Raw genomic sequence first — 14,116 nt, forward strand, 5'->3', positions numbered from 1 at the left:
TAGCTAATGCATGCAGGGCTCAGTATCTCCATGATGGGTTGACAGGTGCAGCAAAACACATGGCACACATTTACCTACGTAACAAACCTGCACATCCTGCACGTGTATCCTGGAACTTAAAAGTAAAAAAAAAAAAAAAAAACCATATTGAATATTCCAGGAATTGGGATTGAGGCTGAGACACCACCTTGGGACACACAATAGAGAAAAGCCATGACCAAAGAGTAACAGAAATGGTTCTCTGACCATTTCACCCTCCCCAAAGTCAGCACCGCACCACACACAGAGAATGTCCCTAGACCCACAGTTTCTACAATAAGAAAAGTGAATTGGAGGCCAATACTCAAGTTTCCCCACCATTCTGGGATCCTTTGCAGGAGGAGACAGAGAGAGTACCAACAGAGTTAGACCACCTGGGGTCAGTTAGAAACAAAGAATGAAGCAGGACTTATAGTAGCCAGCACACAGATCTTGGAAATTGCTCTGTATTCTGGCCAAAAGAGGTGCCACACCAGAAGAAACTAGTCAACAACATCGTGCTGTAAGACACACTGTCCATAGGCCTTTGAGGCTCAAATCCTGAACCACCTTCTCCACACAAGCCAGTTGCTTTCATTAGTCTTCCCCAGCTTGAGAGGCAACTGCATGTCAGCAAGTACCTGTAAAATGACCATCTGGACTTTCCCAACCTTAATTCCTGGGATGCAAACCTGGTTCAACATACAAAAAGCGATCAATGTGATTTATCACATAAACAGAATTAAAAGCAAAAACCATATGATCATCTCAATAGAAACAGAAAAAGGTTTTGGTAAAGTCCAGCATCCCTTCATGATAAAACTCCTCAACAGAGCAGGCATCCAAGGAACATACCTCCAAACAGTAAGAGCCATCTATGACAAACCCACAGCCAACATCATACTGAATGGGCAAAAGCTGGAGCCATTCCCCTTGAGAACTGGAACAAAACAAGGAGGCCCACTCTCATCACTCCTATTCCACATAGTACTGGAAGGGCCTAGCCAGAGCGATCAGGCAAGAGACATAAAAGGCCTCCAAATAGGAAAAAATAAGTCAAACTATTGAAAAGTGGGACCTGATTAACTAAAGAGCATCTGCACAGCAAAAGAAACTATCAAGAGAATAAACAGACGACCTGCAGAACGGGAGAAAATATTTACAAACTATGCATCTGACAAATGTCTAATATCCAGTATTTGTAAGGAACTTAAAGCAACAAGCAAAAAAATAACTCCATTTAAAAAATGGGCAAAGGAAAAGACATGTCTCAAGGGAAGGGACACGACTGGACAATAAACATATGAAAACATTGCTCAGCATCACTAATCACCAGAGAAATGCAAATCAAAACCACAATGAGATACCATCTCACACCAGTCAACATGGCTATTAATAAAAAGTCCAAAAAAAGCGGATGCTGGCAAGGCTGTGGAGAAAAGGGAGGGAAGGCTTATATGCTGATGGTGGGAATGTAAATTAGTTCAGCAACTGTGAAGAGCAGTTTGGAGATTGGAGATTTTTCAAAGAACTTAAAACAGAACTACCATTCAACCCAGCATTTCCATTACTGGGTACATAAATCATTCTACCATAATGACGTATGTATGCATATGTCCCTCACAATGCTATTTACAATAGCCAAGACATGGATTCAACTTTGGTGCCCATCAGTGGTTGACTGGATAAAGAAAATGCCTATATATACCATGGAATATTATGCAGTCACAAAAAAGAATGAAGTCATGTCCTTTCCAACAACATGGACAGAGCTGGAGGCCATAATCCTAAGCAAACTAACTCTGAAACAGAAAACCAAATACATGTTTTCACTTATAAGTGGGAGCTAAACATTGAACACATGTGGACATAAACACGAGAACAAAAGAAACTGCAGACTAATGAGGGGGAGGAGGAGAGGGAGGCATGGGTTGAAAAACTACCTATTTGGTACTATGCTTTCTGGCTGGGTGCAATACACACACGCAACAAACCTGCACATGTACCCCCCATATTGAAAAAATTTTTAAATAAAACTTTTAATAAACGAAAACAAATTCGTGTAAAACCACAAAAGACCCCAATAGCCAAAAATAAACTTCAGCAAAAAGAATAGAGCTGAAGGCATCACACTCTGATTTCAAAACATATTAACATATTATAAAACAACTTTAATCAAAATACTATGCTACTGGCATAAAAACAGAAACATCTCATCTATATATAAATAGTGAACTATCTGAAAAAAAATGGAGAAACCATACCATTCACAACAGCTACCAAAACCAAAAGGTCCCTTGGAGTATACTTAACCAAAGAGATGAAAGATCTCTAAAATAAAAACTATAAAACATGGAAGAAAAAATTGAAAAGAGAATAGTAAATGTGAAAATATTCCCTGTTCATGGATTGAAAGAATTACCATTACAAAAATGTCCATGTTACTCAAAGCAATCTATAAAAGCAAAAAAATACATATCAAAATACCAATGACGTTCTTTATAGATCTGTGAACCGGTGTTTCTTTAGATGACATACAAATGGCCAATAGGTACATGAAAATGTGCTCAGCATCACTAATCAGAAAAATGTACACCAAAATCACCATGAGATATCATCTCATGCTTGTTAGAATAGCGTTCACCATAAAGATGAATGATGAGTGTTGGAGGATGTGAAGAAAAGGTAACTTTTAGGCATTGTTGATGGAATGTAAATTAGTATGGCAATTACGGAAAATGGTATGGAGGTTCTTTAAAAACTAAAAATAGAACCACTGCTGGGCACAGTCACTCATGCCTGTAACCCCAACACTTTGGGAGGCTGAGGCAGGAGGATCACTTACAGCCAGGAGTTTGACACAACCTGGACAACATGGCAATACCCCGTCTCTAAAAACACAAAATTTAGAAAGCTAGTCGGGCATAGTGGCACACACCTGTAGTCCTAGCTACTGGGAGGTTAAGGAAAGAGGATCTCTTGAGCCCAGGAGGGCAAGGCTGCAGTGAGCTATGACTGTGCCACTGCACTCCAGCCTGGGCAAAAGAGTGAGATCTTGCCTCTAAAAAAATTAATTACTTTTTAAAATGAAGCTATCATATGTTTCAGTAATCCCAGTTCTAGGTTTGCACCCGAAGGAAATGAAGTCGGTATGTTGAAGGCGTATCTGTTCTCCTGTGTTCATCGCAGCTCCTGCTACAGAACCACAATTAACCACCATGTCAGGTAGTCCTGCATCCCTTTCTTCTCCGGAATCCGTTACTTCTGTGTCCAACACCGCACCCACTGACTACAGCGGTACTCCGTAAGCAAAGGGAGGTGGGAGAGAACAAAGAAGCCAGCCAAGCCCAGCAACAAGGAGCCAGGCAGGAGATATTCCCTGAGCTGGGTTTGAAAGGACAGGAAACACAGAAGTTTTGCTGACCAGAAAAAAAATTGAGAAGAAAAGTTGAGGCCAGGGGAATAGCACACATGAAAGCACAGGGATTTAGAACAGGGTGTGTGCGGGGAGTGACAGGGAGTCTGGTATAGAGAGAGGCGGCAATGACGCTATCCAGGCAGTGTCACGGGCTGGGGCTCCAGAAGCAAGTATGAGAAGGAGTTTGGAGGAACAGGTGTTCACTAGGGAACAACACCTGTGAAGGAACAAGGCAGGAAGCTTGACTGGGCAGAGAGGGAAGTCAAACTGCAGGCTGGTCTCCCAGAAAGCCGATCGTCTCAGCACATTTTCTGCTTCTATAACAAAATGTCTGAAACTGGTAATATATAAAAAACAGAAAATTATTTCTCACAGTTCTGGAGGCTGGGAAATCCAAACCAAGCTGCCAGCTAGTGAGGACCTGGTCTCTCTGCTTCCGAGATGGTATCCCGTGTCCACATCCTCTCAGGGGGCAAGAGCACCGCAGCTTCACACGGGGAAGGTGAAAGAGCAAGAAAGCCAAACACCACCTGAAGCCTTTTTTATAAAGGGTCTTAATCCCATTCACCTGGGAGGGGCCTCGTGGCCCAATCGCCTCTTAAAGGCCCCACCTCATAATACTATCGCACTGGCTGTGAAGTTTCAATGCATGACTTTTGGAATGGACACATACCAGGTTAAAATGGAGAGTCTTTATACCCCTGCCTCAATCACCGGGTGTGGGCTATCCAGGAAAAGGGACTGCCTTGGGGAAGGAGGCTCTCTGTAGCTACGGGAAACCCTAAAGGAGCTGACAGCTGAAGGCTGTCTGCTGACCACCCTCCTCACAGCTCGCCAGCAAGTCGGCCCTTGAAGGGAGAGCTGTTCTTGAAGATCATCTCCATGTGTCCACAGACAGTGTGAGCAATGTCATTGAGCGTCTCCTACGGCTAGTTAAGGAGCTTGGATTTTATGCAATAGACAATACAGAGCCATGAAAAGTCTCAGGCATGGAAATGATACACCCAGCTTTGTGTTAAGTGCATTCCCAACAATGGATGTGAAACAGGGCTGAAGGGGGGAGTCACAGACATCAGTCTGGAGGCTGCCAGATTGGCCCAAGTGAGGAGAAGGACCTGAAGAGGCAGTAACAGAAGCATAAAGGAGGGGAAGGATCAGAGGGGAATTTAGGAGGTAAAATGCAGGGAGGCAAGCCGAGACTGTGTGCTTTCGGAAGGGAAATCAAAGTATCAAACATTCAAACGCAGCACCTCTCAGCATCTACCCTCGCGGCTTCCCAGCCAGCAGGCACCTGATTAGACATTCTGGTTTCGTTCGCCAGTTTTCCCAGAATCTGGGTCAATGTTTCAGACATAGTAAATGCTTGGTAAATACTTGTTGAATGAAGAGATGGATAAGAGGACTGAGGCCACAGTCAACGGACACAAGATGTGCTGCTACTTCCTGACTGTAAGCCTTCAGAAGCCGTATCAGACTGTAGTCTATACACTCACACAAACACCCCAGGTGAAACGCAATACAAGGAAAGGGCTGCCGCAGCCGCACAGCCCAGCTTTGCTTTGACAGCAGCTGAAGAAGGAAGGCACGCGTACGCTCTGGTTCAGCAGAGCCCGTGGAGTGAGACAACGTGTCATTTTCAGTGGAGCCCGGGCCTTTCTCATTCATTCCAAGGCCACAGGACACACTGCCTGGCCTGCAATTCCTCCACCCACAGGCATGCAACCCACGTAGCTATGGGCCAAAACCATCTTCTTAGCCTAAGAATCAATCAATCAATCCATCCATCCATCTCTCTCTCTCTCTCTCTCTCTCTCTCTCTGTGTGTGTGACACACACACACACAGAATCCAGATCTCAGCTCTTAAGAGAATGACTAGAAGTGCATATTTTGAGGACTCCCCCAGCAGTGGTACCTAAGATGCCATTTGACTGAAAAAAAAAAAAATTCAAAACCCCATCCTACTTAACCCATATTATTATTAAGTAGTGATTGACACATTTTTTTCATTAGCTTTCTAATCGGCTTGCCTGCAAAAACAATGCAAATATGCAGAGACCTTTGCTCATAGATATTGAGATTGAGGCAATTACCCATGTTTATCTGAAGAAACCATCTTGGGATTGTCTCCCTGAGGCCTCCCGCAAGCTGATAAATAATCCCGGCACAGTTCTGACTCGGCCCCTTCCTTCCTGACCTAGGCTCAGGCATCAGCTCACAGGTACCCTGCCTCGCTGGGGCACCATCTTACATCGTGTCTCCTCTCTTCTGGGCACCAAAGGTCCAGGCGCCAGTTCCCCTGCTTTTCACGTGTACCCTGCTCCAGCCTTGAGTCCCACAACCAGACTTAGGGCCCTGTGTGTCCTGACTGTGAACGTTCACTGGATGGAGGAGAAAAGTGGAGACAACAGAACCTGTGAATTCTGAGAGCAGCACGGACACTGGTAAGGTCTAGATGCTCAGGCTCAGGCCTTCTTTTCTTTTCCTTTTTTCTTTTCTCTCTCCTTCCTTCCTTCCTTCCTTCTCTCTCTCTCTCTCAGGCCTTTTTTTCTTTTTTCTTTCTCATTCTTTCTCTCTTTCCTTCCTTCCTTCCTCCCTTCCCTTCTCCTTCCTTCCTTCCTCCCTTCCCTTCTCCTTCCTTCCTTCCTCCCTTCCCTTCTCCTTCCTTCCTTCCTCCCTTCCCTTCTCCTTCCTTCCTTCCTCCCTTCCCTTCTCCTTCCTTCCTTCCTTTCTCTCTCTCTCCCTTCCCTTCCTTTCCCTTCCCTGCCCTGCCCTTCCCTCTCCTCCCCTTCTCCATTTTCCCTCCCACAAACACCCTTGTATACTTTAAAAACTCTTCGTTTAATCTAACCTCTTAGTGTTGAAAGGGAATCGAAGAATCCCTGCAATTATTTTAGTGCTCCTTTGCAAAGTGCTGTCATACGCCCTGTTGCATGTGATTCTCGTGACCTGCAAGAAGGTCTGTGGGTGCGAGGAGGCGGCTCAGGGATGTTGCACGCCCTGCCCGAGGTCACGCAGTCAGGAAACGACAGAGGAGGTACCAAGCGCAGTGTCCTGACACCGGGCATGGAGTCCTTTTCCATATGGCCCCCATGTTCTCTCCTCTCTCCCCCCAGCCACGCTGCCAGGGGGTTTGTCTCTCTAAGGCCATCTGACCACACAAGTGTTCAGAACCACTGACTCTTAAAGGCTCAGAGCAGTGTTTCCCAAAGTGTAGGATCCAAATCACCGGGTGCTTCCTAAAAGACTTGGTTCTCAGAACAGAATTCAAAACAGAGGGCCAGAAAACTGACTTCTTGTTTTGAGGCATCACAGGTGATTCTGATGCACAGGGTCAGGAGCCCTTTGCCTTGAGGGCTAGAAAGCAGTGGCATTGATTCCTCTGGGGGTCTCTGGCTTTCCCTGTCACCTGTCAGGGAAGAGTCCCAGAGGGCCCTGAACTCCAGGCACCAGGCCTGGTAGGGAGCGGACTTGAGCGATAGAATAGGGGAATCAAATCTGGGCTCCATCACTTACTAGTCAAGCAATTTCAGGAAACTTACTTACTTTCCAAGCCTCAGTTCCTCATCTATAAAATGGGACAATAGGACCAAGTAGGGTTGTCCTGTAAACAAAAGATCTTTACATAAAGTATTTAACACATGTCTGACCAAATGCTGAGTAAAAGGTGGTGGTTTGCTCAAAAAATAGTTGTATGTGTTAAACTTGGGTTCAAACCCAAACTTCTGACTCGAAATTTTCTAATATACCGGTGGCACTGAATATCTGAGAACTGGATTTGGTGAACTGGAGTAATGTATCCACTCATTTCCTACACGCAGGGCCTGCCTCATCCTCCACCCTTCACCTGGAGCTCCAGTAACTTCTGGGTTACTCACAGTTCCCACATCTACATTTATTTATTCTTCGGTTACTTCAAATTAACAATGTTCCCCACTGAATTTGCAGAACAGGCTCTCTACACTTTCCTGGCACACTGGCTGGTTTTTCAAACAGCTGCATTTCTCTCTGTACTGTCTCCTATTTTCTTAGGCTCTTGGGCTCATGACGATTCCTTATTGTTCTCAGTTGCACGGAGTGTCGAATAGCCTATGCAGTTCAGTTCAGCCCTCACGTGTGGACGCCTACACGACGACTGGTACCGGCTGAGGTCCTGAGGATGCAGTAATGAAAATGATGTTTTCCCGGCTGTGGAGGCGCTCACACTGTCTTACGAAAACAGACATTTAGGAAAAACACGAGATGGAGAAAAGAATGTAAAGACCAAGACATAATGCAGAACCTGCCATTGTGAGCTCGGGTGGGAGGAGGTGCCTGGCTGGGAGCACTCATGGGTTTTTCCAGGCTGACAATGGAAGATCAGAGTGGAGAAAGTGCATTTGGTGAGAAGGAAGAGGGAGGCTAAGGATGGAAGGAAAAGTGTTTCTTCTGTTCTAGAAGTGCAAGGCCAGGGAGTAGCAGAGGCCACTGGGGATAAAGCAGCCTGGAGCACTCACCAACCGGCCACAAAGTTGGGCTGCTCTGGAGGACGCGGGAAAGCTCAGCTACTACAGGGAAGACACGTGATCTGCTTTGTCAGTTCGAAAGCACACCCGATGCAGACGGGTGCTGAGCCCTTTATGTTCTTGCCTTCGTCCTCACAGTGACACTGAAGAGTCCGTAGCACTAGCATCCAGTGTGGGTGACCTGCATGTTTTTCATTTCAGAGTGTTCCATTAATTTGATGGATCATGTAATTTTAAAACAGACTTACTGAGATGTAAGTAATGCCATAAAATTCAGCCACTTACAGTGCACAATGGAATTATTGTTTGTTTGTTTTTTGTTGTTGTTGTTTGAGACAAAGTTTCACCCTTTTGGCCCAGGCTGGAGTTCCGTGTGGCACAATCTCCAGGCTGGAGTGCAGTGGTGCGATCCCGGCTCACTGCAACCTCTGCCTCCCGGGTTCAAGCCATTCTCCTGCCTCAGCCTCCCGAGTAGCTGGGACTACAGGTGCCCCCTACCACGCCAGGCTAATGTTTTGTATTTTTAGTAGAGACGGGGTTTCACCATGTTGGCCAGGCTGCTCTCAAACTCCTGACCTCAGGTGATCCATCTGCCTTTGCTTCCCAAAGTGCTGGGATTACAGGAGTGAGCCACCGCACCTGGCTGGAATGGTTTTAATATACTCATGCACTTTTGCAACTATCACCACAGTCTAATTCCGGAGCATTTTCATCACTCTCGAAAGAATCTTGTATCCTTTCGCAGTCGCTCCTTGTGTCTCCCTCTCCCCAGTTCCTGGCAACCACTAGTCTACCTTCTATCTCTATGGATTTGCTTATTCTGTAATCTTTCAAAGAAAATCTCGAATGTTGAATGTTTATGTTATTTCTACACTTTTTTTCTACTATTAACAGGTTCTGAGAAACATCTAATACCTACATTTTTACATTCTGTCTGGTTATATTAAAATAAATTTCTAGAATTGGAATACACTGAAACAAAAGCATGTTCTTTTTTGTTAGTTTCCCAAGTCACAAAATGACATTGTTGAGTATACGTTTTTCTCCTTTTTTGTGGAAAAATACTTAGTAATTGATGCTGAAGAAAAATAGATGTCAAGGATAACAGTGTGTGTGTGTGTGTGAAAATGAGTTTTTGAGCATATTGTGAGGATCTTCAAGAAATACAAAATTAAATTTATGGAAGACTAGACGACCAGATGCAAGGAGTCTGCTACCTGCTTCAGTGTCCAGCACCGTGATAACGATTCCCCGCATAAAAGCAAAAAGTGTGCGATCTCAAGTATCTTCAGTAATTGTCAGTATAACTTACAACTACTGCCCTTGCTTCTTTGAGAGATACTTTTTCCAGTCATTGTGATTTAGCTCCAAAAAGTCTATTTCCTTGCAGTATTTTTTTGCCATAGTTATTGCATGTTCTTTGGCAAAATAAATGCAGGTATGATAATGCAAAGTGAGTAAGATTGCCCCCCCCCCCCCCCACACACACAAAGAGGCTGTGGACCAATCTTATTTATAAATACAACTACAAAAGTGACATAAAACATTAGGGAGTCAATTTTAATAGTTTATACCAGGAACAGAAGTATGGCTCCATGTTGGGAACGCTGTTACACTGTGATAAACACTTAAAAAGCATCTCCTTAAAAATGCAGCAGCCCTACTTGATTATTAAAATACTACCAGTAAAATGCAAGCAGAAGGAGAGTTGCTAAATATACATGCCCTCTTCTGCTTAAAGTCCTTTAAGGCTCTTTATTGCATTAGAAATAAAATTTTAGGCTGGGCGCAGTGGCTCACGCCTGTAATCCCAGCACTTTGGGAGCCCAAGGCAGGTGGATCATGAGGTCAGGAGTTTGAGACCGGCCTGACCAACAAGATGAAACCCCATCTCTACTAAAAATATAAAAATTAGCCGGCCATGGTGGCACACACCTGTAATCCCAGTTACTTGGGAGGCTGAGGCAGGAGAATCGCTTGAACCTGGGAGGTGGAGGTTGCAGTGAGCTAAGATCGTGCCACTGCACTCCAGCCTGACGACAACAGCGAAACTTGGTCTATCAAATAAAATAAAATAAAATAAAATAAAATAAAATAAAATAAAATAAAATAAATAGTACTACCATAACAATCCATTAAATCCACATGTACTGGCTGTTTCTGAAGTTCTATCCAGTTCTACTTATCTGCTCACTCGAGCATCAGTACCAGGCTTTTTTAGAGTCTGGATATTTGGCAGAGTAGGTTTCCTTCATTACTCTGTTTCAATCTTTTCCCAGCTTATTTTCAAGCTTACTTTTAGGTGAAATTTAGGTTAGCTTTTGTTTCCCCCAAATCCCAAGATCTTGACTTTGAGAGGTTAAGCTTCAGGTTAATGCAAGTGAGTATGCCTTACTTTTGGTAATTTTATCCATTTATTCAATATATATCTTATGTCTCTCTGGAGAATCTGCAGGTCCTGCCCAATTCTTGTTAATGTCGTAATACTTAGATAATGGAAATGGGATTGCTTTGTATTGTATTTTACTAATTGTTTACATAGATGTAATATATGGAATAATGGGCAATATTTGAATACTTTATTACTTAAGTTTATCCTTGCCACCTCCAGGTTGTGCATGAAGGATCCCAGTTCTTGAAGAGTTCAAGTAACCTGTCTGAGGTTTCACAGCCAGTCGGTGGTAGTACTCAGATTTGCATTCTGAGGGCACAGGTTTTATGGCTACACCAAATGGCTTACTGGGAGCACCATTAGTTTGCGGTCTATTCATTTTGTGTTTGGTAACTTTACTGATATCTCTTTTTATTTCTAGTGACATTTCATTGATTGAGGGTTCCCAGATAGACTACCATGTAAGCAAATAATAACTTTTCCCTCTCCTTTCCAATATGTTCCCCTTTGTCTAGTTGTACAATATCTATCACTTATAATGTATACATGTTTTAAAATCACTTAAAACCTATACAATGTCATAACATAACATACTCATCTTTAAACATTTCAAGAGTATAGTAAGATGATAGGATTTAAAATAAGTCATAGATATTATTCCTGTAATATTGAGTATGCCAGATTAGAAGTTGCTGGAATAATTAAGTTGCACAGAGATTTTCCACGTTCTGTTTTTGTGCCTGTTATGACTTTGTTGCCTATCTAAACAGGTTATAAAATTTAGTCTAAGATATTTTTAATGCTAAGAAAATAGTCGATTTTGCTTACCTTCATGTCATTCTACAATTGAGGGCAACTTGTAAACATCTGTTGGTGTTAATGTTGCAGAGAGTTGGGGAAATGGATGGAGGCAACCAGAGTAAAGGTTCAGAGTTCCTTCTCCTGGGGATGTCAGAGAGTCCTGAGCAGCAGCGGATCCTGTTTTGGATGTTCCTGTCCATGTACCTGGTCACGGTGGTGGGAAATGCGCTCATCATCCTGGCCATCAGCTCTGATTCTCGCCTGCACACCCCCATGTACTTCTTCCTGGTCAACCTCTCCTTCACTGACCTCTTCTTTGTCACCAACACAATCCCCAAGATGCTGGTGAACCTCCAGTCCCAGAACAAAGCCATCGCCTATGCAGGGTGTCTGACGCAGCTCTACTTCCTAGTCTCCTTGGTGGCCCTGGACAACCTCATTCTGGCCGTGATGGCGTATGACCGCTATGTGGCCATCTGCCACCCTCTCCACTATGTCACAGCCATGAGCCCTGGACTCTGTATCTTGCTCCTCTCCTTGTGTTGGGTGTTCTCTGTCCTCTATGGCCTCATCCATACCCTCCTCATGACCAGGGTGACCTTCTGTGGGTCCCGAAAGATCCACTACCTCTTCTGTGAGATGTACGTCCTGCTGCGGCTGGCATGTTCCAACATCCACGTCAACCACACAGTATTGGTTGCCACGGGCTGCTTCATCTTCCTCATCCCCTTAGGTTTCATGATCACGTCCTACGCCCGCATTGTCAGAGCCATCCTCCGAATACCCTCAGCCACTGGGAAGTACAAAGCCTTCTCCACCTGTGCCTCCCATTTGGCTGTGGTCTCCCTTTTCTATGGGACTCTGGGTATGGTATACCTGCAGCCCCTCCAAACCTACTCCATGAAGGACTCAGTAGCCACAGTGATGTATGCGGTGGTGACACCCATGATGAACCCCTTCATCTACAGCCTGAGGAACAAGGACATGCATGGGGCTCTGGGAAGACTTCTCCAAGGAAAAGCCTTCTGGAAGTTGACATGAGGGGTAATTTTGGGCATTGAAGTGGAGACGGAAAACTTCCTCCACTGTGAGCAAGGCCTATTGGGGAGATAGGAGTGATCAGAACGTAGGTCCAGCTCACAATGAGTTTATGGCTTTGTGGTGAAGCAAAGACCCCTCTGTCGAACCCAACTGCAGCTGCACCAGACCCATCTGTTTCAACTTCTATGTAACAAGGTTGTGAGTTGTTTTTCAGTGGCCATGGGTCCTTAGGTCATGTGATCTGAGCGTGCTCGGATGAACCAAGCTTGAAACCACAAGAGAAACTAAATGCTGGGACTGAAGCTTTTTTCTTTCTTTTTTTCTTTCTTTCCTTTTTTTTTTTTTTTGAGACAGAATCTGCCTCTGTTGCCCAGGCTGGAGTGCAGTGGCACGATCTCAGCTCACTACAGCCTCCTCCTCCTGGGCTCAAGCAATTCTCCTGCCTCAGCCTCCCGAGTAGCTGGGACTACAGGCATCCGCCACCACGCCAAGCTAATATTTTTTGTATTTTAGTAGAGACGGGGTTTCACCATGCTGACCAGGACAGTCTCGATCTCCTAACCTCGTGATCCACCCACCTTGGCCTCCGAGAGTACTGGGATTGCAAACGTAAGCCACCGGGCCCAGTCATAATTTTTGTACTTTTAGTAGAGACACGGTTTCTCCATGTTGGCCAGGCCGGTCTCGAACTTGGGACCTCAGGTGATCCACCTGCCTCAGCCTCCCAAAGTGCTGGTGAGAGGTGAAGTCGGCTGGATTTCCTGGGTCCAGTGGGGACTCAGAGAACTTTTCTGTCTAGCAATAGGATTGTAAAATGCACCAATCAGCACTCTGTAGCTAGCAAGGGGATTGTAAAACGCACCAATCAGTGATTTGTAGCTAGCAAAGGGATTTTAAAATGCACCAAGTAGCACTCTGTAAAATGCGCCAATCAGTGCTCTGTAAAATGCACCAATCAGCAGGATCCTAAAAGTAGCCAATCACAGGGAGGATTGAAAAAAGGGCATTCTGATAGGATAGAAATGAAACATGGGCAGGCACAAATAAGGGAATAAAAGCTGGCCACTCCCCCAGTCAGCAGCAGCAACCTTCTCAGGTCTCCTTGCATGCTGTGGAAGCTTTGTCCTTTCACTCTTCACAGTAAATCTTGCTGCTGCTCACTCTTTGGGTCCGTGCCATCTTTAAGAGCTGTAACACTCACTGTGAAGGTCTGCAGCTCCATTCTTGAAGTCAGTGAGACCACAAACCCACTGGAAGGAACCAACTCTGGACACACTGGGATTACAGATGTGAGCATTTAATAATTTAATACCTGCCTCTGGTTTTGCCGCCCAGATTCTCAACTTCAGGAGAAGCAGCTCCACTCTTACTGCTTTCACTAACTTCATTTCCCTAACACTATATTGCATTGTTTTAATACATTCTTCTTTATCCTATGGGAACAATTGTCTCTTATTATTGTTTTCATTTGAATAGCTCTGATGTAATAAGGTTGATCTTTTTCCGGGTATTTGTTAACAATTTGCATTCTTCCGTTAATCACTCTCATGCATTTTTTCTTTTTTTTTTTTTGGTTGTGAATTGTTCAGTTTCCAGTACCATGGAATCTCTAGGTATGTCTCTCCTTCAGAAGTAACCATGACCCTGAATTCTGCGTTTGTCATTTTCTTCCTTCACTCCAACACTGGGGAGTACAATTCAGCATGAGATTTGGGTAGGGACACAGAGCCAAACCATATCAGTGTCCATTCACCTACAGATGGACATTTGGGTTGTGGGGCAGGCAGCCTCTAAAATGTCTCCCAATGATTGCTGCCTCCTGGTATTCATGTCTGTGTATAGTCCCCCTGTCTTGAGTGTAGCTGAAATCTAGGGACTTGCTTCTAACAAATAGAACACAGTAAAACTGATGACATCTGAGATTAAGTTATAAAAGACTATGA

At 44.4% G+C, this 14,116-nt stretch overlaps 1 protein-coding gene across 1 annotated transcript; it reads left to right on the forward strand.

Annotated features, from left to right (window-relative positions):
• Positions 1-11,115: 11,115 nt before the first annotated feature.
• Positions 11,116-12,456, forward strand: LOC105471839 (olfactory receptor 1D2). Its single transcript, XM_011724593.2, has one exon. The coding sequence runs from the start codon at positions 11,211-11,213 to the stop codon at positions 12,171-12,173; it is 963 nt and encodes a 320-aa protein (XP_011722895.2). The 5' UTR covers positions 11,116-11,210; the 3' UTR covers positions 12,174-12,456.
• Positions 12,457-14,116: the final 1,660 nt, after the last annotated feature.

This window comes from Macaca nemestrina, chromosome 17 (assembly GCF_043159975.1).
Source record: "Macaca nemestrina isolate mMacNem1 chromosome 17, mMacNem.hap1, whole genome shotgun sequence".
In the NCBI taxonomy this organism is placed as follows: domain Eukaryota; kingdom Metazoa; phylum Chordata; class Mammalia; order Primates; family Cercopithecidae; genus Macaca; species Macaca nemestrina.

What these genes read in the sequence shown, in the direction of transcription:
- LOC105471839 (XM_011724593.2), top strand. Translation starts at nt 11,211, where the DNA reads ATGTTGCAGAGAGTTGGGGAAATGGATGGAGGCAACCAGAGTAAAGGT.